The sequence below is a fragment of the Microchirus variegatus genome, assembly GCF_963457635.1.
Source record: "Microchirus variegatus genome assembly, chromosome: 1".
Taxonomy (NCBI): Eukaryota; Metazoa; Chordata; class Actinopteri; order Pleuronectiformes; family Soleidae; genus Microchirus; species Microchirus variegatus.
The window spans coordinates 22,836,736-22,859,229 of record NC_139802.1 but is presented as its reverse complement, the minus strand read 5'-3'; the positions used below and the strand labels follow the sequence as shown (position 1 = coordinate 22,859,229).

The window sequence follows — 22,494 nt, the reverse complement described above, 5'->3', positions numbered from 1 at the left end:
AAAACGAGCAGAAAATCACATTAATTGACCAAGGTAAGCCAGAGCTATGGTGCTGCGTAACTGAAGACGCTGCAGAGTCACAGAGTTGCTATTACGCACCGCACAGGAAGCATCGATTAACAGTGAGTTATCATACTTTGTGGTTCTTTTCAGACCAATAGTGACATATGAATAAAATTAAATGGGTTTTTTAACAATTTGGTACCTAAGAAATCTCAAATGGCACAGATGGTGCCAAACTGTGCCGAAAGAGAGAACGCCTAGACATCTCTTTAGTAAAACCTCTGTAATTTCACTCTGCTTCATATCAGCAGCATCAGACTTTGCACAGCTCATGTCCACATGTTACATGACCTCCATGTGTTTAAGCTCCTACTGCATATTTTAAAGGTGATATTTGCTTTAAAATGCAATATTTTTTAGGCGAGAGAAAAAAATCCTTCAGTTATTCTGTGTTCCATGTACATTTACTCTGACACAGTGGCATCTACAGTGAAACTTTCACCTCTGGTGGAATCTCACAAGTGTTATCTGTAGTTTTATACCAAGATAATTCACATAGAGCTTGTAATTGCAGAGGTTTACTCTATTTAGTTTGGACATGCCATTTTCAAGCAGGTACTCCAAAAAGAGGGTCATGGAAGAAGTGGTTAAGTGTCTCCATTAAAACCAAAATTAACGAATATTTGCATCCCATGTAATTATACTTTCATTCTGACATCCGGGTCTGAAATTATTACTGTTTATCATTATTTTGTTTGGTAAAGAAGTAATTTTCCTGGTAATCCAGCAGGTAGAGAGGAGCTGTAGAACAAATGAAGCCAAGTCAGAAAATACTGAAAAATAACAAACTCAGCAAATGTAAGGAAAATGATATGATGGGACATTTTTGGCACTTAAGGTGCTGAGAGGGAGTAAGGTTCACTACACAAAAATTAAGAGACATCATCCCAGGCTGTAAATCCAATAATCATCTCGTATATTTTGTGTTTTAATTTAATCCAGCAGAAACCAACACTGTAAAAACAACACTAAAGAAAGTGCAGACAAGAATTCCTCTCCATTGAGTAACTTTATTACCATATTTGCAGAGATAACTTAATCAGGAAGCAAAAAATATACCAGACAATAAAGTACTAAAAATCTGAGATAAAAATAAGCCCCACCCCCACCCTGACCAACACAGAACAACCCCCCTCCCACTGCCACGCCCCCTCCTCCTCCACCTCCCACCACCAACGTCACTGCCGCCGCAGCCGCCCGCTGTGGCTTTATGTGGCGTATCGCTTTGTCCACTGTTTGGCTGTTCGGTCATGTTCCGCTCTGTTAGTCGTGTACTGGGTGGCGATGCTTCCCACCAGGGGATCCGCTGCACAAAACAATAAATACATCAATAAAGAAATAATTTCAGTAAAACCGAGTTAAAGAAGAAGGAAAACCCTCACAGGCTCAAACACGAGTCACGTGTATTTACATTTTCCTTGTGTCTTAAGCACACGTGAAATTCTATATTATTCACAACTTTATTTAACAGCAGAGGGCTTCGAAATTGGAGATTAAATAAACAAGAAAAAACCAGAACATTTTGATCTCATAATCATATTTTGATCTCATAATTTCAACTTTTTTAAATCTCTTAATTATGTCTTTTTATGTCATAATTATGCCTTTTTATCTGATAATTTACTTTTAACTTCTCATTTCAACTTTATACCTCATAATTGACTTTTTTTTTAAATTCATAATTTCAAATTTATTTCATAATTACTTATTATTGACTGTTTATGTCATAATTTCGACTATCATAATTATGTCTTTTGACACCTTTTTCACCTTCAGAAACAGCTTCCATAGAAACATAGGGGAAAATCATCTTAATTTTTTTGCTCTCAGAGACACAGGACGAGGTGCTGGTCTATAGCGGCCTCGTGTGGTCAGTTTGCGTCACTGAAGCGAATCTGAACAAAAGCCTCTCAGTGAAAACATGGACAGCTGAAATTGTGGACACAGGACCGGGGAACTATAAAAACATGAGTCTTCTTTAGTCTAGGACTTCTTTCGAATATGTTTCACAGCCATTTCTTCTTCTTTACGCAACCATTAGTGTGTGGAAAATTGGTGAGTGTGTGAACAACTCACTCTCCCATACCAAAGACCAGAGAGAAATAAACTTGATTCTCCCGTGGAAATAAAGCAGTGGATGTGTGTGTGATGAGCATCTCACCTGGGTTACAGTCTGTGAGCAGGGAGCAGATGGACAGCAGGACCTTGGAGATGGTGAGGGCAGGGCTCCAGTTGTCCTTCAGGATGTCCAGACAGATCACGCCCTGACTGTTGATGTTGCAGTGATAGATCCTCGTACGGAACGTTACCTGCAAGGACACAGAGACGTTCCTTATGCTCGTCGTGGCCAAATTTCGGTACTTGAAATGTCTGCGAGAGTGTGCGAGAACGCGAGAGCTACACGTTGCAAGACTACGATAGCCAGCAGCAATAATGGTCGAAAGTTAGACGCAGACATCGCTCAATGTAATATATGCCACACGAAATGCATGGCGGGCCGGGAAGCAGTGCTACTTCTAGCACGGTTCGCGTTGGTAGCTGCTACCAACATTTCCGCATATTTTTTTGTTGCCACGTGGAGAGAGCCGTGACATCATGTCACGTTCTCGTCGAACGGGGTCAGCCTCTGACTTGCGACTCCTCAAAAAGTCTTTACTTGTCGTTAGCCTGCCGACTGTGCCTAACGTTAGCCACGTGGCAAACTTTCGGGCGGTTATTAAAATTATGAGACAAAAGGTGGGAATTACGAGATAAGAAGTCGAAATTATGAAATAAGAAGTCGAAATTATGTTACTAGCACTGCTAGTGTTGGTAGTTGATGCTAACAACATTTTCACAAAAGAAGAAGAAAAAGAGCGAGTTCTTGCTGTTGATCTGGTCCTAAATGTTCTAGATTTATTTATTTACTGTTCTTAAATCTTCTTAATAAAAAAACTGAGAAACATTTTAAAAGTACCCAAATAAGGTACCGTTTCGGTTCAGTTATAAACAGTACCTAACCCTCGTGCCCATATACTCGTCATTACCGTAGAACCTCAGGACTTCCACGGAAGGAGCGTCCAATCACAGACGTTTGTGACGTCGATTTCTCGGCACCGTAATTCCGAAAACATTTGAATAATAACGGAAAAGTGAACGACATCTTGGATAAAAAGGAAGCAGAAGAACAATTCTACAGCCATAAAATCCAAATAGACCCAGGCAGAACTGATTAAAGTCCCTTATAAAGTAATTCACTTTATTTAATAAGAAATATTTAATAATGTTTATAAAAACATGAATGCGTCTATGAAGTGGTTTACTGAGGCAGAAACAATGAATCTGGACCAGGAACTACAAATCATCTTCCTCTGTGGGAGGCCAGCACCCTCTGGTGGCTGAACAGAGGATCTGCAACCTGGACTGTAACCTATGATGAAAGAAATATAGCTCCACAGCTGCTGTTGCTTTACAACATAAAAGAAATGGGTGTCTTCTCGTTTAATTTTTTTTTTTGCTGTAGTTTCAGTGCAACAAGTGCTAGGTAATCTATCCATTGTGTAGAGCATCTTGACTTTTCACATTTTTCACAGACTGAAGTTTGTGTCACTGCTTCCGCTCCTGCACCAAACACCAATTTAACATCCTAGCTGACAGGAGTCTGTGACCCACTGCTGCCTCCATCTGTAACTTCACATGTGCTATTTCATCACATCTGTATTTGAAATCCTTTGTTCAGGTTAGTTTAAATGACCCTCACTGTCCAAAGAGGCAGCAGTAGACGAGCAGCTCTCCTGTGTTCCCCATGAGCGAGAATTGCTGATTTTCTCAATAAGTTTTGGTGTGGGATTGTACTTTTATTCAGTGGCTTCAAGTCTATCTTAACTCTCACTTAGACGAAGGATTTAAAAACACACAGTGGTCAGTACCTTGGGGGGTTTGAAGGGATAATCTGGGGTGAAGGCGATGTCCAGGAAGAAGACGCCTCCCTCGTACACGGAGCCCGGTGGTCCCAGGATGGTCGACCTCCACTCATAGATGTTGTCTCCTTTGGGGCCAGCACTGCAGACAGGGACACAGGGACACTGTGAAGCAACTCCAAAACACACAAACAACCTTTGTAATTTTTAACAAAGACAAACGTATGGAAGCCTATTTCTGCCAGAGAGAAAAAAAGGTATACAAATTTGAAATTCTGAGACAAAAGTCATAATTATCAGATAATTTGAAATTCTGAGATAGTCATAATTATCAGATAAAAAGTCGAAATTATGAGATAAGAAGGCTAAATTATGACAAAAAAGTCATAATTATGATATAGGTCATAATTCGGAGATAAAATGTTGTCATAAATATGAGACAAAAAGTTGAAATGATCAGATAAGTTGAAATTCTGAGATGAGTCATAATTATGAGATAAAGTCACAATTATGAGACAAAATTCTGAGATAAAAGTAGAAATTCTAGATAAAAAGTAGAAATTTTGAGATAAAAAGTCATAATTATGCGATAAAAAGACAATTATGGGATCATTTGAAATTATGAGATAAAAAGTCATAATTATGATATAAAAAGTTGAAATTATGAGGAAAAAGTCATAGTTATGAGACAAAAAGTCATAATTATGAGATAAAGTCATAATTCTGAGATTATTTAAAATTCTGAGATAAAAAAGTCGAAATTCTGACATAAAAAGACAATTATGAGATTAAAAGTCACAATTATGACATAAACTGAAATTATGAGGTAAAATGTCATAATTATGAGCTACAGAATATTATATATCTTCTACAGAAATACACACACAACATGAACAGAGCAGATATTAATGATGCAATGACATCACCAAATGTCTCTCGTTTTGTTTTGAATGATTTCCTTGTCACAGAGCAAAGAAAGCAGAACATATTCACATTTAAGAAGCTTTAAAAAGGCAGAAAAAAATCAAAGAAACAGGATTTAGGATTCATTTAGAGATGGAATAAAAAACAAGACACATATTTCATATTTTCCAACCATCTGTGTTTGTTGTCGTCTCTGTTGGTTAAACGGATTAGCATAGTAAATCACACGATCCCATCAATAACGCCAGGGAAAGACGACAACAAACGCAGAGGAAATCTAGTCAACAAACAGGAAAAGAGAGAATCTTTACACCAACCAACGCGTTTAATAATTAATGCAGTAGGAGTCAGTGCAGATGATACTTGCGTGCATTTAAAATTCAATCAATTTCTCCAACAATAAAATAAAAAATGTAAATAAATTGTGTCCACTTTTGTCCACGAAAGCTGAAAACTCAAAGTAGAGCTGCAATGATCGATTATTTTAATCTCGAGCTGAAACAATTCATCGATCAATTAACCGACTAATAACTTGAAAAGGCGAAAATAGGTTTATGTTAATTTTGCTGCATATTAAACTTCATAAGCCAGTATTTTAGAGGCTCCTTCTCCGTTGCGCATCATTCAGATGATGCTCCAGTTCAAAGCAAATCCCCAGTGTCTATGTGTCATGATGTGTAATCTGCATTGATCCCCCCCCCCCCAATATCTCATATGAGGAACATGTGGTCTAGAGCCCCTCGGGCCTCATGAGTACAAGATAGAACCGTATTGATCCTGATCTAAAGGGGGCAAATAGATGTTGATCACAGTGCACGAGTCTCAATCAATCCAGACTCAGTTTGGCTTTAATTTGACGTTTTGACAGGTGAAAACTTATGAACTGACGAATTAATGTTTGATATTTCAAGGAATTCATGTTACAAATGCTCTTTCTTTTTTTACATTCCTTGAAGAGATTGGCGAATAATCTGAACAAAGACAGAGATTGAGATTAAAGGCTTTAACGATGAAAAAAAAAAAAGACAAAAAGGGGAATTCTAGGGCTGTAATCAACCAAAGAAACTCTTGATGCTTTGCGAGTGCGGCTATTTTAATTTGAAAAGAGCCACACCCACAAAGCACCAGTACGGCTGCAGCTCTTAATTTGAAAAGACCCGCAGCCGCGGCTGCAGTTCAACAGTCTGACAGCGTTTTGCATTACTTTCATCTGCGCAATACTATAGCGCGTGATATCAGAAAATAATGTACTACTGTCAACTAGTAATATCAGCACAATAACTGTTGAGGAATACAGAGCGAGGCTGAACATAGGAGCACAGCTTTGCGGCTGAGACACAAATGGACCACAGGATGCTGCCGCTGTTACGACCAGGTGCGCCTGCAGTTATAAAACCAATCAACGATTATTAGACTAAAACATTGAAATATACTATGGAGTGGTTAAAATCTTATCTCTATGGCAGCACCCAGTTTATCCAGTTGAAAACCTTCACATCCCAACCATCTCCCCTCTCCTCTGGTGTTCCCCAAGGCTCTGTACTTGGCCCCATCCTGTTCACTATCTATCTCCTCCCCCTTGGTCAGATCTTCCGCAAATTCAATATCCACTTCCACTGTTATGCGGACAACACCCAGCTCTACCTTTCTTCCAAACCCACCTCCACCTTCCCACCCTCCTCCCTCTGTAACTGTCTACAAGAAATCAAAACCTGGTTCTCTTCCAATTTCCTGAAACTCAACAGTGATAAAACCGAGGTTCTCCTCATAGTTTCCAAATCCACTCTCGCCAACACTCAAAGTTTCACCATCCCCATCGATATCTCCTCTGTTTGCCCCTCCCTACAGGTTAAGAGTTTGGGTGTCGTCCTTAACGGCACTCTCTCATTCCAGACCCACATCAATAACACCACTCGGTCAGCCTATTACCATCTACGCAGCATCAACCGTCTCCGCCCATCCCTTACTCCCAACTCTACTGCTATCCTGGTCCACTCCCTGGTCATATCCCGCCTTGACTATTGTAACTCCCTTCTTTTTTTGAACATTTATTAGAACAAGTTCCTTGACAGAGTCTCACACATTAATAAGCATCAATAGTCATTGGTATCAAACTGACAAAATACAAAATACAAAATACAAGGACATTCAAGTAGCAAAGAGGTGAAAGAGTATTCTTTGTAGGTCTAATTAGTAATAATAATAGTGAGAAATATCTAAAAAAAAAATAAAAAATAAAAAAAATAAAACAACAGACTGTATTCTCACCTTTCCAAATACATTATAACAGGTGACCATTTTTCAAGATATGAATCTGTCTGGAGTCAAAGGTTTGCCGTTATGTGTTCCATGCAATTAACATCCTTAAGCCTTTGAGACCACTGGTCCAGTGTGGGTGGATGAGGCTTAAGCCAATTTACTGTGATCATTTTATGCGCAATCAATAAAAGAACCCTGAGCATATACACCCTTTTTTTCCCTAAATCGGTGAACGATACAGTACCTAAAATGAGTTGCTGTGGTTCGATTTGTCTATCTAAATTCAAAATCTCACATATTTGTCGCTTCACATTCTCCCAGAATTTTTGCAATTTAGGGCAATCCCAGAAGATGTGGGAAAAGTCCCCTGTTATACCGCAACCCCTCCAACACAGGGGGGAACAGTTATTGTCATAACTAGCTATTACCAAAGGAGTCTTGAAAAATCTTGCTCTCAACTTCCAGCTGAATTCCCTCCAAATTGGGCTACTTAAACATATCTGCCAGGGCACCCAAGAACTCTCCCACTCCTCATCAGCAATCATGGTATTAGCTTCCAACTCCCATTTAGCTTTCACGTCAAGTGTATCCACTGATGTATCCATACGGATCCTGTCATATATACATGATATTATCTTTTTAGTGTTCATCTTATTCTCAGCTATCCCAATCCAATATTGTTCAAAATTAGATGGAACTTCTTTAATTTTGTCCCACTCCTTGTGTGTCATCAGGAAATGTCGAATTTGAAAATATCTAAATAAATCCTTAGAATCAATACCATACTGCTTGAAGTTGTGAGAAAGCCCTGAGAGTCGTTCCTTCAAATAGTTGATTTATTGTAATGAGGCCCTTCCCCGCCCATCTATTGAAGCCACTGTCCATTTTTGCTAGTAGAACATCATAGGCAGTAGTTATCTTTTCTGCCCTTAATAGAGATAAAGGTAAATTCAACAATCGTCTTGTCTTCTCCCAAACCTTTAATGTATAATTAACATATTCGTTTTGTATCCTAAGTTTACGCCTTAATTTTGAATTTAGAAAGAGAAGGGTTGAGAGCGATATACTTTTTACTGAACCTTGCTCTATATGTACCCATTTTGTGTCCATATCTAATCTCATCCATGAAACCAATTTTCCCAGTTGTGCTGCCCACTAGTAACTTCTGAAATGTGGCAAGGCTAATCCACCCTTATCCTTGCGTGCACAGAGGACTTTGAGTCTCACCCTAGGCCTTTTGTTCTGCCATATGAATTTGGAAACAAGCCTATCCAAAAATGTAAAGGTAGATACAGGAACAGTGATAGGTAACGCATTAAAGAGACATAACAATCTTGGCAGGACATTCATCCTGATAGTTTCTACCCTCCCAACCAAGGACAATGGAAGCATCTCCCATCTTTCCAAGTCATTTTTGATTTGCGAAATAAGTTTATCATAATTAGCTTTATATAACTGATTTGAGGTATGGGTCAGAATGACTCCCAGATACCTAAAGCCCTCTCTTGACCACCTGAATTTCACCCGTCTGTCCAAGCACGTAGGCCAGCATCCTGTTATCATCATTGCTTCCGATTTCCCCTCATTAACCTTGTGCCCTGAAACCTCCCCATAGTCCCCCAGGCATTGCATAAGAGCTGGTATAGATGACTGTGGATTTCTTATAAACAAAAGAATATCATCCGCGAACAGTGAAATTTTATGCATCTCACCTCCCTCATCCACTATTCCCTCAATTTGATCATTTCCCCTTATTAACTCAGCAAGCGGTTCGATACACAGTGCAAACAAAACAGGAGAGACCGGGTTTCCCTGCCTAACACCTTTTTTAAGATCAAAAAATTTGGAGCAGTACCCATTAACCCTAACCCTTGATATTGGGTCTTTATTCAGGGTATTAATCCATCGTATAAATGTCAGATTGAAGCCCATTTGTTCCATAGTATAATTTAAATATGACCAGTCCACTCTGTCAAAAGCCTTCTCAGCATCAAGACTGAGAAGCTTCGACGGGTGGGCCGATTGCCTTGCTACTAATTGTACATTTAAAGCTCTTCTTATATTGTTTGCTCCCTGTCGACCCGGTATAAAACCAGTCTGGTCAGGGTTAATCAATTTGCCTAAGTACTTCTGCATCCACCACAGTCTAGTTGGTCTTTCCCCTCCTTATGTAAAACTGTTATTATGGCCTCTGACCAGCTCTTTGGTGGGTCATTTTCCTGGAAAGCGTAATTAAAGACCTGACAAAGTTTTGGCACAAGCTCCTCCATAAAGGCCTTGTAAAATTCACCTGGTAGACCGTCTGTGCCAGGGGATTTGTAATTCTTTAATGACTTGATAACGTCTTGTATCTCACTTTCTCGTATAGGAGCTACCAATTCATCTGCCCGCGACACAGAAAGTTTCGCTAAAGTAAGACCTTGAACATAGCTTCCAATTTCCTTTTGTTTTGTGTTTCTTCAGGTGTATCATAAAGCTTTTTATAAATGAAATGCCTCAGCTACTTCTTCCGAGCGTGAAACCTCAGTCAAAGAAGTTGGATGTTTTATCTTAGGAACAATGCGGCTTGACTGCTCTTTTCTCAGTTGAAAGGCATGTAGGCGGCTCGCTCGATACTCGTTACTTTATGTTCATGTCCTAGTCTTTTTATATCGCTTTCCAACTGTTTTTCTCTTTCCATTCTCTGTTTGTTTAATTTGACAGCAATCTCAATACACTTCCCTCTCAGGACCGCCTTCGCCCCATCCCAAAGTGTTGAGGGGGATACTGATCCATTATCATTAATTGCGAAGTATTCATTTATAGTTTGTTTTATTTGTTCTTTTATACTTGGATCTGTTAACAATGAAATATTCAGTCTCCAGTATTTGAAGTGCCACCCAAAGCCTAAATTTAATCTAATTTTTACAGGACCATGATCAGATAGAGTACTCGGTTCAATTACACACTCTCTAACTTTATGCAAACTCTGCTTTGAAATGCAAATCAGATCAATTCTAGAATATGACCCATGAACCATAGACAGAAAGGTGAAATCTTTTGTTGTTGGATTCTTAGCTCTCCAAACATCCACAAGCCCTAATTCTTCCAGCATGTGTTTTGCTGCTTTGGATTTCCTGTTAGGGGGTCCATAATCAGAAGGCAATTTATCCATTTTCATATTTAAAACACAATTAAAGTCCCCCCCTAAAATGATGATGCCTCTGGCTTCCCTTGCCATCACAGATGCCACCTCTTTAAAGAAGGTAGGATCATCTTCGTTAGGAGCGTAGATATTCATGATGGTTAGCTCTACGCCACCCACTGTTCCTATAATAAGTATGTATCTACCCTCTTTATCTTTAACTTCTTTCTGAAATGCAAAACTAATGGACTGACTAATCAAAATTGCCACTCCTCTCTTTCTGCTATTTGGACAACAAGCATAGAATATCTGTGTGACCCAGTCTCTTCTCAATTTCTTGTGTTCTACATCATTTAAGTGCGTTTCCTGTAACAACCCTATTGAACAATTAAGTTTTTTCAACTGAGTTAAAATCTTCTTTCTTTTTATAGGATTATTTATTCCTTTCACATTATAACTGACAACCCCTAAATTGGACATAAATTGACATTCCTTGTTATTATTTTACTTCCCCCAGATTCACCTTTGCCTAAAGTAATTGACCTTGCTCTGATAGTTACAAAATACACTTGTGAGAACTTAACCAACATGTCAATGATATAGGAACTCTTAACACACAGAACAGAACAAATACAGTAAACACATGTGACTTCCAAAAGTCCAGCTGAGTCCAGAAATGTGTCCAGCCCCTGTTGTAATGCAGGCAGAGGGTTGTGACTTTTAATTCCCTCTGGGCAACATGCACTAAGTGCTGATCCAACCACAAACCAAAGAAACAGATTAAATCCTTGGTGAGGTGGTAATCCCATTTTGGGTCTCATCAAAACAATACGAACGGAGTTAACTCCCCTAATTTCTTACTAACACTCCTAAAAGTTTCACTTTTCTTCAGCAGGTTCAGCTGTTTCAGCTGTAGACAGTGATACACATAACACATTACTCTTGTCGGTGATAATGTGACAATGAGTCACAATGTAACAGGGCAGCCGCATCAAAATATGTTACCTGAGCACAGCACTCATCATTTTAATCCCGCAAAAAGGTCCCCAGGTCCGCCGCAGACAGTGAAGTGTCCTTTCTTTCTCTCCTCCCGCCGTCCTGTCGTCGCCATGTCTCCCTTGAGAGCTCCCATTCCAGCCTCTCTCTCTCGCTGACCTGCACCGCGATGCCCAGCTCCGTCAATGTTGGCGCAGCCTCCACCAGCGTAGAGAAAGTTTTCACTCCCGACTCCAAGTTGACTCTGAGCTGCGCCGGAAAGCGACATTTGGCCTGGATCCCCTTCTCCTTCAGTTGCTTAATCACTCCACGGACCCGCGCTCTCTTCCTCTGCACTTCTGGAGAGTAATCATGGTCGAAGTAAATCACTTCTCCTTGAAACTTAACTTGTCTTTGGGTCCATGCTTGCCGCAACACCGCCTCCTTTACTGTGTAGTCCAAAAACCTCACGATAATGGAACGTGGAGGTGCTGACCCGCGGGTTTCAGTCCCAGCGATCGATGCGCCCTCTCAATCTTTATATTTACCTCGGGCGGGAGTTGTAGCGCAGTCTCAATTAAATTCTTCACAAAACCAGCCGTGTCATTTTTCTCACTTTCTTCTGGAACTTGATAAATTCTCAAATTGTTGCGGCGCATTCGGTTCTGCAAATCATCGCACATATTCGTCAGAGCCGTCTCGCGTTTCAACAGGTGCCGCAGCATCCTCTTATGACGCTGGCCGGTGTCCTCCGCCACGCCGACTCTCGTCTCCACCTCCTCGGTTCTCTGTTCTAATTTCTCCATCCTCTGATTCAAATCCGTGACCGACACTTCCAGTCTGGATAACGAGGCCTTAGTGTCGGCAAACGACTCCTTATTTTCTTTCCTCAACTCTCTTAACTCCCGGAGAATGTGCTCCATGTTCATTTCGCCCGCCTTTCCACTCGTCTCGCTAGGGGAAGATGGCGTCCCTTTTTTTCCTTTCGCTTCTTCTTGCGGTTTTTGCTGTCTCCCTGCGTTCCGTGTGTCTCTACCCGTGTTCATGTTAGTCTACAGTAATTTGGGTTCAGCCCCCTTTCAATTAAAATGAATTATAATTCTACAAACAGCAAAACACCACCGATTTACAGGGGAGCCCACACTCCGTGCGTGCGTCTCAGAACATGGCGTCACCAGAAGTCGTAACTCCCTTCTTATTGGTCTTCCCCACAAGTCCATTCATAAACTCCAATTGGTTCAGAACTCTGCTGCCCGGATCATCACCAGGATCCCTTCTATCAATCACATCACTCCTGTTCTGCAACAGCTTCACTGGCTTCCAGTTAAATTCCGCATTGATTTCAAAATTCTGCTTCTCACCTTCAAGGCCATCCATAACCTCTCTCCCCCATACCTCTCTGACCTCCTTCACATCACAACACCCCTTCCCGGACACTAAGATCTGGCTCATCTATCAGCCTCATTGTGCCTCCTGCCCGTCTGACCACCATGTGGGCCAGAGCGTTCAGCCGATCTGCCCCCCGCCTCTGGAACTCCCTCCCCCCTCGGCATCAGGAACATTGTTTCATTTGCCATCTTCAAATCCCACCTGAAAACCCACCTTTTTAAACAGGCCTACTCCCTCTGACTCTCTAACTCTCTACCCGTTGCTCTTACCTTTTGTTATTTTTATTTTGTTGTTGTACGGCGACCTTGAGTGTCTTGAAAGGCGCCTTAAATATAATGCATTATTATTCATTATTATTAATAATTCTGATATGTTCATACTCGAAACGGACGGAGCAACCTGAGCTTATCGTTTTTAAATGATATGCCAAGTTTGTAGTAGAGCTGTGAAAAGCAAGCTGTTGCTTGCAAAGTTTGCATTCCACTTTTTTACTGTCATCTACTTTTGAAAAATGCTGCCACACTGATGATCTCTTTGACATGGATGCGACAGGAGGACTGACTGTAGCCTCAAATGAAAAGTTCAAAATTCATGTCTAATTAATGCCAACGCTAATCTGTCTGTCGCTCATCAGCCACAGAGCAACAACAACAACCCACTGGGCTGGACCAAACCAAAATAGTGGAAAACAAGGGGGGTGTTCTCTGAAGACAGGCTGTTACCTGCGAAACACGGCTGCTATAAAACACCGCTATTAGACTTGCTACTTTCCTCCTAATGGAATTATTGAAAGTCCATGGAGCAAAGCATGGAACTAATTAATATTTTAGTAATCGATTAACCTCTTCTTCACGGTTGCCCCCGGGACCGAGCGACAAAAGCGTCATAAAACCATATTTAACTTTGATAAACACAGACATGCTGCATACTCACAGAAAGGTCAGAAACTCAGCTAAAAGCTGATGAAAAATGTTTGTATGTCCACCAAACACAGTTAAAACAGCGATTGATCAAAACAGTAGGAGCGGAAAACACCGTTACAGTGCACTCATTGAAAAGCGGCACCGGAGCGTCAGCGTGATTATGTAAACCAAGCTGACAGCTGAGACTCCACACTTTCCAACGGTACAATTTTTATCACTCTACGACCAAGATTCACGGATGCAGCCCCAAAATAAGAGCAAAACAACAACTGACTTTCAAGAAATATAAGCAGAAATGTCGTCTTATCTTTGCTGTTTATCAAAACAAGTTATTTCCACTGGAACAAAACCATTTCTAATGAAGAACTACACTTTCCAGCATGTTTTCAGGACTATTGTCGGCCTGATTGGTCATTCCAGAGCGACATTAGTATGTCTGGATTGGAGAAAGGCGAATGTCCGTCAATTTGTGTCATAAGCATTTGTGTCCCTTTTACTCGCTAATGAAGTAACTCACACGCACGAGACCGTGGCCCGATTCTATTGGTTTAGAGGATTAAAACAAGCTGTCAATCACCCAACTTGATCTACGTAAACCAGAGCTATGGCGCTGAGTAACCGGAATATGCAGCGGAGTTGATGAGTGGTCATTGCGCACATCGAGCATCGGCAATCAACGGTTTTTCGCTTTCTTTGTCCACCTTTGAAAAAAAGGCAAGCAGAAAACTCTCTGACAGTGCTGTGGAAGTGTTGGATATGCTTGTGAGTGACAGCGGGGCAGATGTAATCCCTGAGGACTCGTCTTCAGATGAAGAAGATCTCATCCAGCCAGAGCTTCACAGTGGCAGTGACCCTGACTACCACATATCATCACAGGAAAGGTATGTAATTTCACGAAGGAATACTTTTTAATCGATTCATTGTTACATTACATTACCCACGTGATAAATACAGTAAACGCTGACAGTGAAAGTGCGTCTAACGGAGGTAATTTGAAAAACATTTTTTCTTTTTTTTTCTCTAAATTAATGTATTATACCCCAGTTCAGCTGTTGGCCAAATAATAAATATTTATATTTTTTTTTTCAACAGTGATAATGACGATGATTCTGAGCTTCCAAGGTCCTCAGCCTGTGCTCAACCCCGTCAGTCACGAGATGATCGTCTCGTTGCGCCTCTGCTCCCCCTCCCTCCAGACCATCAAGGAAGGCTATGGCTAAGCGTCGTAGAAGTGCTCCTGCAGCTGTAACGGTTGAAAAGGAAGGAGTAAAGCCCAATTTATACTCTTGCGTAAAGTGCTCTACGTAGGTTACGCAGAGTCCTCTGCGTCGACGCAGAACCTGTTGTAGAGTCTCTGCGTCGTCTCCGGCTGCACGGAATATTTTTTAAGTGTCCGTCACTCCGTCAAGGGACAACAGAGATGGCAAGAGCTGCGATTGGTCCTCAGGACAGGCCGAGATAACACTGCTCTGTGCCGGCTCACAGTGAGCACCGAGCGTCCACAGAGGGCGGAGCTGAACACCGCCGACTTCGTCGCTGCCAAACTATAAATACGTCATATCTTAACACACACAGCACATGTTTAGACTCTAAATGACCAATTTCTCGCCTCAAATTATCTTAAAACTGCGTTCCGGGACACAGAAAAGTGACAAACGGCCACTATTTCAACAACAACAGTCTTTCTCCCTCGGACGCCATTGCTCACTGTTGCCAAAAGCACAACAACCTTGCGCAGCGACCCCTACTGATCGGGCGGGAAATTGCAGCGCCTATCCGTCACCACGACGCAGAAGTATAAAGGCTCGAGTGGTCTACGTGGTGACGCAGACGGATAACGCATTACGCAGTCGGAGAAGTATAATGTAGCCTTAAGGTGGCACAACAGGGAGGAGAAGGACCAAAAACCAGCCCCCCTCAATTTCACACCAGCCCAGATCCCTGGCCCCACGTTTGACAGGACAGCAGCATGGCCTCCTCTCTCACTTTTTCAGTTGTTTTTTAGCACTTCTGTTGTCATTGCACCTCAGCAACCCGAAAGATGATGACAACGATTGGGGAAATATGTGAAGGTAAAACAAAACAAGTTTTTTTAGACCAACAGTGACATGTAAATAAAATGAAATGGGTTTTAATAATCTGGTACCTAAGAAATCTTAAATGGTACAGATGGTGCCAAAATGTGCCGAACAAGGGAACGCCTAGACATGTCTTTACTAAAACCGCTGTAATTTTACTCTGGTTCACTTCAGCAGCATCAGACTTTGCACAGCTCATGGCCACATGTTGTTACATGACCTCCATGTGTTTTTAAGCTCCTACTGCATATTTTAGAGGTGATATTTACTTCAAAAGGCTTTCTTTTTAGGCGAGGGAAAAAAAATCCTTCACTTATGCTGTGTTCCATCTGCATTTACTCTGACACAGTGGCATCTACAGTGAAACTTATACCTCTGGTGGAATCTCACAATTGTTATCTTTATTTAGATACCAAGATAATATCTATTTAGTTTGGACATGTCATTTTCGAGCAGGGACTCCAAAAAGAGGGTCAGGGAAGAAGAGGTTAATCTGTCGATTATTTTCTCAATTAATCGATGAATAGTTTGTCAAACCGGGATGTTCTCCAAACGTCTTGTTTTTGTCCACAAACCAAAATGGTTCAGTTTTAATTCCTTGATAATTTAATTCATTCAAATTCTGTGACCCAGACTCCCCCGTGAGCTTAAATCGCGTATAATCTCAACGGAATTTGGTTTACGTTTTTTTAAGAAAAGGTGAAAAAGGCTGTTTAACAGCAAGTTAACGCTGCATAAACACAATAAAAGATTATATCAAGTGCACTTATGTTAAGTGATTAAGGTGTTATCACCCATCAGAAAACTCAACAATCACTTCCAGCAGCCGTGATTTGTGACCCAGACCTCCCCGGGAGCTAAAATCGTATTTAATTTCAACGGAATTTGGTTTGTGTTTATTTTAGAAAAGGTGAAAAAGGCTATGATCGCTTCCGTCTACCCGTCATCCATCCTTCAAGTGAGTCAAACACAAGCAGGCCTCACTTAACAATAACACAATCACTGGAAACACTAGAAATCATTGTGTGGAGCTGAAACAGAATCCTGGCAGCTCTTCCACCTGACATTTTTATGCTAACTTCTCTCCGCTTCATCGGCATTTGCCTCTCCGGGTTTGTCACGGACACTTTAATCCACGATGTAAGTCCTCAATATGACCAGAGAACATGATCATTTTCCAATTAAAAATGACATTTGACTCAACTAATAACAGGCCTCGCACACCGGGATTCATTTCACTCTGCATTGTGCGACCTCTGAGCAAAAGAAAAGAAACAGAGTCTTAAAGTGACTGCTGAAAACACATTTCAGGAACGTTTAAGTGCTGCATGGTAAACCAGGTGTTTTCCCCACAGCCAACTCACAGCTTGATCTTATAAAAAGACCAAGTTTCAAATAAAAGGCTGGTTTGCCTGTGGGGGCGCTGGGTCGAGACAACAAAACCAAAAATTCAACAGCTCCTGCTGCTATTTCTGCCACCCAGAACCAGCGTGAGCAGTGGAAAACGCACCATTTTAAAGTAGTGCTAGGCACGCTAACACACATTAACGCAAGATGCGTTTCCATGACGACTGACCGGAAAAGACGCGCCTGATGTCAGGTTTACGTGACTCCAAAACGGTTAAAATGAGTCTCTAAAGTAATGCTAAACTTTAAAAACAGAGGCACACATAGGCAGTACACAGGTAAGTTAACGTTGTAGCGCTGCTCCTCTCCTTTAATAAAGATACCGCTCCAGTTCGACTATAGGCGCGTTAACGCCGCTAAAGGAGCTAACGCAGCTAAATGGGAAATGGTGTTTGGACTCCCGTGCCGCGGCACTTAAACATGACGCGGTTAAAGCATGTTAGCGCACGTTAACGCCATTAATGTTAACCCAAGTTAACGCAAGACAACTGACTGGAAAAAGACGTGCGTGACATCATGTTTAGGTGACTCCCGATTGTTAACATGAGTCTCTAAAGTAACGCTAAACTTTAAAAACAGAGGCACACATGCAGTACACAGGTATGCTGCTCTTTTCCTTTAATAAACAGTCGATGAATGGACTGTAGGCGCGCTAAAGGAGCTAACGCCGTTAACTGGTAAACGGTGCCTGGACTCCAGTGCCACGGCACGTAAAACATGATGTCACGCATTACGCAGCTATAAAGAAAATATTCACATTCAAGAAGCTGTCAATCTTGTTTTAATTGCGAAAAAAAGCTTCAAACTGATGAATCGGCGATCAAAATAGTTGCCGATTCATTTAGTAATCGATTAATTGTTTCAGCTCTCAGTGAGCAGTTTAAAAAACAGTTAAAGCAGTGACTGTATGGTTGTCTGATTTTTAATAAATGTCTAATTTGCGATGATTTGTACTTCCATTTCAGAAGGGTGTGCATTTCGATTTAGCAATTGGATTTCATTTCAGTAACGTATAAAAAAAACACATAAAAAAACCCTGAAATATCCCTTTAGGAAGTGAATAAACACGGAATTCTTTGTTATCGTTTGAGCAGCAAACGTCGAGATGACGTTCATGGTTGTAGATGTCTGTGGCCAGAGGTGGTTTGTTTGTTCTGCAGAGAAGGCCCTTTCTTCTTTTTTCTTTTTTTTGGGGGGTGGGGTGTCAAAGGTCAGACTCGGCTGCAGACAGAACTGCAGCACTGAGCAGCGAGAGAGGGAGCTTCTGTGATTTGCCTCGGGCTGCTGCAGGAGGGGAGGAGGAAGAGGGAGGGGAGGCATGCAGTAACGGCAGCAGCTCCAGTCTGGACCTTCCAGTTTTTTTTAAAGATAGTCATCGTAATCACAACATCTCCACAGCTGCACAAAGGTTAGCCACAGCTCGCACTGCACTTCCTTGTCCACACAAATGTTCACACAACGTTGATTTTTTATGACAACTAATGGATTCACCGGTGCAATGATTAATCGTGACAATAAAAAAAACTTGATGAGAGCATGGTGTCGGGTGGGATTTTGGATTCGCCGCGACATCAGTGAGAGGAGAAAACAGTAAGATTATTCCCTGAAACTGACCTGCAGTTTGGTGGAGGGTCCAGTGTGATGTCAGCCAGCTCTTTCTGAATCCTGCACACAGAGAGGAAACAAAAACATAAACTATCTACTGTTCAGGATCTGTATTACATGGTTTTAAAATACGCTTTTTTAATAATTACCTTTCATTTCAGAAACAAAGAAAAATCCCTATAAATATGGTCAAATTCTGCTACAACACAAATAACTGCACCCAAAATTAAAGAAGTGTGACAAATAATGAGCGGTTCTTTACATCCACCAAGAAATCATCTGCCAAATAACGAAGCTTTACGTTCATCAACCAAACAGACTGACTGCCAAATAATGAGCTGTTAAGTACATCTACCAAACAGACTGACTGCCAAATAACAAGCTGTTAGGTACATCTGACTGCAAAAAAATAATAACTTTATCAGGTGATCAGCTAAATATACGGACCTAAAAATAAAATTGGCATTAATTAGAAAAACCATCTATGTTGTGTCTGTATGTGTTGTCTTTTTGTTTTCTCTAGAAAATCCCACATTAACACCAGATTCCAGACAAACACTGTGCGAGAGAAAAACAACAACATAATTATCAAATCATTGCGATAAAACTTTTTACAAATGTCATTTGTCACCTTTTGGCGCTGGTGGAAAGCAGCTTGGAGGTCTTGCTCATGCTGACTTTGCTTTCCCGTTTCTTCTTGCAAGTCGTGTCCCTCTGTCTAGTTTGGCTGGATGAAGGTGGTGATGAGGAAGAGCTGGTGCTGGCACGGGAATCCTCATCCGACATACCGGTTTGGATTAATGAAGAGCCGGAACCTGAGGCAGAGGAGAACACGGGGGAAAAAAAAAAATCAGCCAAGACTTCGCAATAGCATCGCTGCAAAAGATGTAGTCGTTTCTGAGTGATTTATAAACACAGCAGAAGCTAAATAACCCAAAATATGAATAGCGTTATTTTTATGAAACCGTTCTCAAATGTCTTGTTTTGTCAAAAGAGCAAAAGAAACCAGAAAATCTTCACATTTAAGAAGCTGAAAAATCAATAAATTCAATAGATAAAGACGGAACTCATTGAGTTTTAATCATATTCCAAAAGCCTCAGCTTGTGTTAACCGACCATTATTTTAAGTGAAAACAGAGTTCTGTTGTTGTACCTACTTATATTGTAGCATATAATTTACACTCTCTGATGAAAGAGTGTAATGGGGGCCCTAACGTAGCCGTGATAACATTAGCTAGCATTTCTAATAAGAAAACACCTAGCTAAGAGCATAGTTTGCTATCCATAAAAAGTGTAAATAAGTGGTTAGTACCACTTTTATTCAAGAGCAAAAATGTACCTTTAATTAGCTGATATTTGAGTGAAAATTAGCTGTACTTATTTCACAAAGAATTAGCATGACAACACCTCTGATCATATTGCCCTGAAGTTATTTTAAAAGAAACCAAGCTATTATTTGCATGGCTTCACTAAGGTAACTACTTCTATGCTAGTTAGCATGTAATTTCCCATCTCTGGCAGATGAGGGCACTAAGAAAGCTACTTTTCCATGGTGTTAAACGAAACGCCATTAGCCGACAAGTTAGCTAGGAGACACAATTTCACATCTAAAACAGGGTCATTCAGAACCCCAGATAAGTGGCTTGTACACATTTCATTTAAGAGCAAATTAGCTGATATTTGAGCGATAAATAGCGGTACTTATTTGAGAAAGAATTAGCATGACAACACTTCTGATCATATTGCCTGGCAGCTACTTTAATAGAAATCAAGTTATTATTATCTAAATGGTTTCACTAAGGTGCCGACGTACATGCATGTTTTCAAGATAATAGTTGAACATTTTGTGTATAAAATAGAGACCGACATATTAAGTTAGACGCTGTATTGTCATAGTTTGTTGTTCTCTGTCAGTAAATGGCATTCAAGCCCTAAATAAGTGGTTTGTACCACTTTTATTTAAGAGCAATTTAGCTGATATTTGAGTGATAATTAGCTGTACTTATTTGAGAAAGAATTAGCATGACAACACTTCTGATCATATTGCCTGGCAGCTATTAATATAAACCAAGTTAATATTAATAAGGTGCCGACTTATATGCTAGCTAGCATGTAGTTTCCCGTCTCTGACGGATGAGGGCGCTAACAAAGCTGCTTCTCCGTGACGAACGAAACGCCGTTAGCCGACGAGGTAGCTAGGAAACACAGTTTCACGTCTAAAACAGGGTCTGACGCGTGTTTTTAAACGACGTGTGAATAAATGTCGGCGGTTCGTTACAGTTAGCTTCATCATGGCGGTGAAAACCTCCACACACACACACACACACAAAGCTGCTGCTGCGTGTTCACCCTCACCACCGCCTCCCTCCCACCCCCGACACTGAGGCCCAACCACTTCACTGATGACACCAGTTACATTTAAACCTCCGGTGTTTTCTCACGCTGCCTAATAAACGACAAACTGAACGTAAACAGGGGGACTAAACACGGCAAAGAAGCGTTTCTCGAACCCCCCCCCCCTTCCCCCGTCAAACATCGTCCAGGAAACACTCCGCTGCTGCTGCTCCAGCTCCGCACACGCTCCTGTTTGTTTTCTCTGCGCCTTGAGAAGCGACAAAACCACCGCCGAAAACACACACACACGGGCTCCGAACCGAGCCGTTACCGACACCGCGCCGCGAATCGTCGGCCCGAACGCGCACATTCGCGCTCGCTTTCACAAACTTACCCCCGTCTATTGTGTCTGGAGCTCCGCCACAGTCTCGGCTGCCTGCTGCTGCTGCCTGTCGCCCTCTGCGGAACGGAAGTATCCTCCCGCGGCTGCAGTGAGCTCAACGGCGCCGGTGCTGCTCTGGAAACTAGAGCTCAGCGTTATGAGCTGCGTAAATGTCTTAAACTTATGTATTTATTTATTTATTTATGTCAACAGACGTGCGTGCAAACATATACACTCATTTAAGTGGATCAATTAAAGGTCTAAGGTGTCATTTTTAAAGGGTTAATTCAGCTTTTTTTAAGTGTCCTACCACGAATGCTGTTTTGATGAGACATATGGATATAGTATGAAAAGTGTGCATTTTTAAAAGCAGAATTGGTTAATTAGGGTATTATTATTATAATTTTTCCGCCAAATGAATTGCATGCTTGAGGCCTTTACGATGCCGCAAAACTCACATATTTTCGGGACCGCATCAGGCCTGGTGTAAATTGACATCTGAAAAAGTTTCGGGGAATATACGTCGAAAATTGGATGTGGGAGGGTCCAATAAGCGTGGCGCCCCCTGTTCAAATTCACCCTGAACACCACGATTATAGCGAAAATCGGTACATGTGTGGAGAAGGTCAGTGTGAAGAAAAAATGACATTATGACCATGATCCAAACGCAACAGGAAGGCCGATATCTTAAATTGATCGGCCATTTTTTAGGTTTATTTTCAGTGGATTAATATGGGAGACCGACACACAATCGACACTGTATTGTACACAATTGTGATTTTTTAAAGTTTGTTTTTAGGGGGGAAAAAAATCCAGTATTGCAAGAAAAAAGTCAAAATTAATCTCACAATTCTGATTTTTTTGGTCAGAATTTTGAGAAAACAGAGTTGAAGTGAGAATTGTCATATATATATATATATATATATCTTTTTTTTTACTTTAGAAGTGAAAGCTGGAATTGAAAAAAAAAGTCAAATTGTTAGTAAAAATTCTGACTTTAATCTCAAAATACAGATGATTATTTTTGTTTAAGTTTCTTGACTTAGCTACCTAACAAAGGACACTTAAATTGAAATATAATATTATATTATGTTAATAACTTCCTCTCCTGCACCAAACTCCATAGAAAAAA

The 22,494-nt window shown here is 41.0% G+C and overlaps 1 protein-coding gene across 1 annotated transcript; it reads right to left on the bottom strand.

Moving 5' to 3' along the window:
• Positions 1–1,234: 1,234 nt before the first annotated feature.
• LOC310926233 (ubiquitin-conjugating enzyme E2 E1-like) lies at positions 1,235–21,486 on the bottom strand. The gene is made up of 6 exons (XM_083888331.1): positions 21,375–21,486; positions 19,278–19,461; positions 18,656–18,706; positions 3,972–4,104; positions 2,225–2,372; positions 1,235–1,369 (listed from the first exon to the last, which is right to left on the bottom strand). The coding sequence occupies exons 2-6, from the start codon at positions 19,430–19,432 to the stop codon at positions 1,272–1,274; spliced, it is 585 nt and encodes a 194-aa protein (XP_083744457.1). The 5' UTR covers positions 19,433–19,461; positions 21,375–21,486; the 3' UTR covers positions 1,235–1,271.
• Between the last annotated feature and the right edge of the window lie 1,008 nt (positions 21,487–22,494).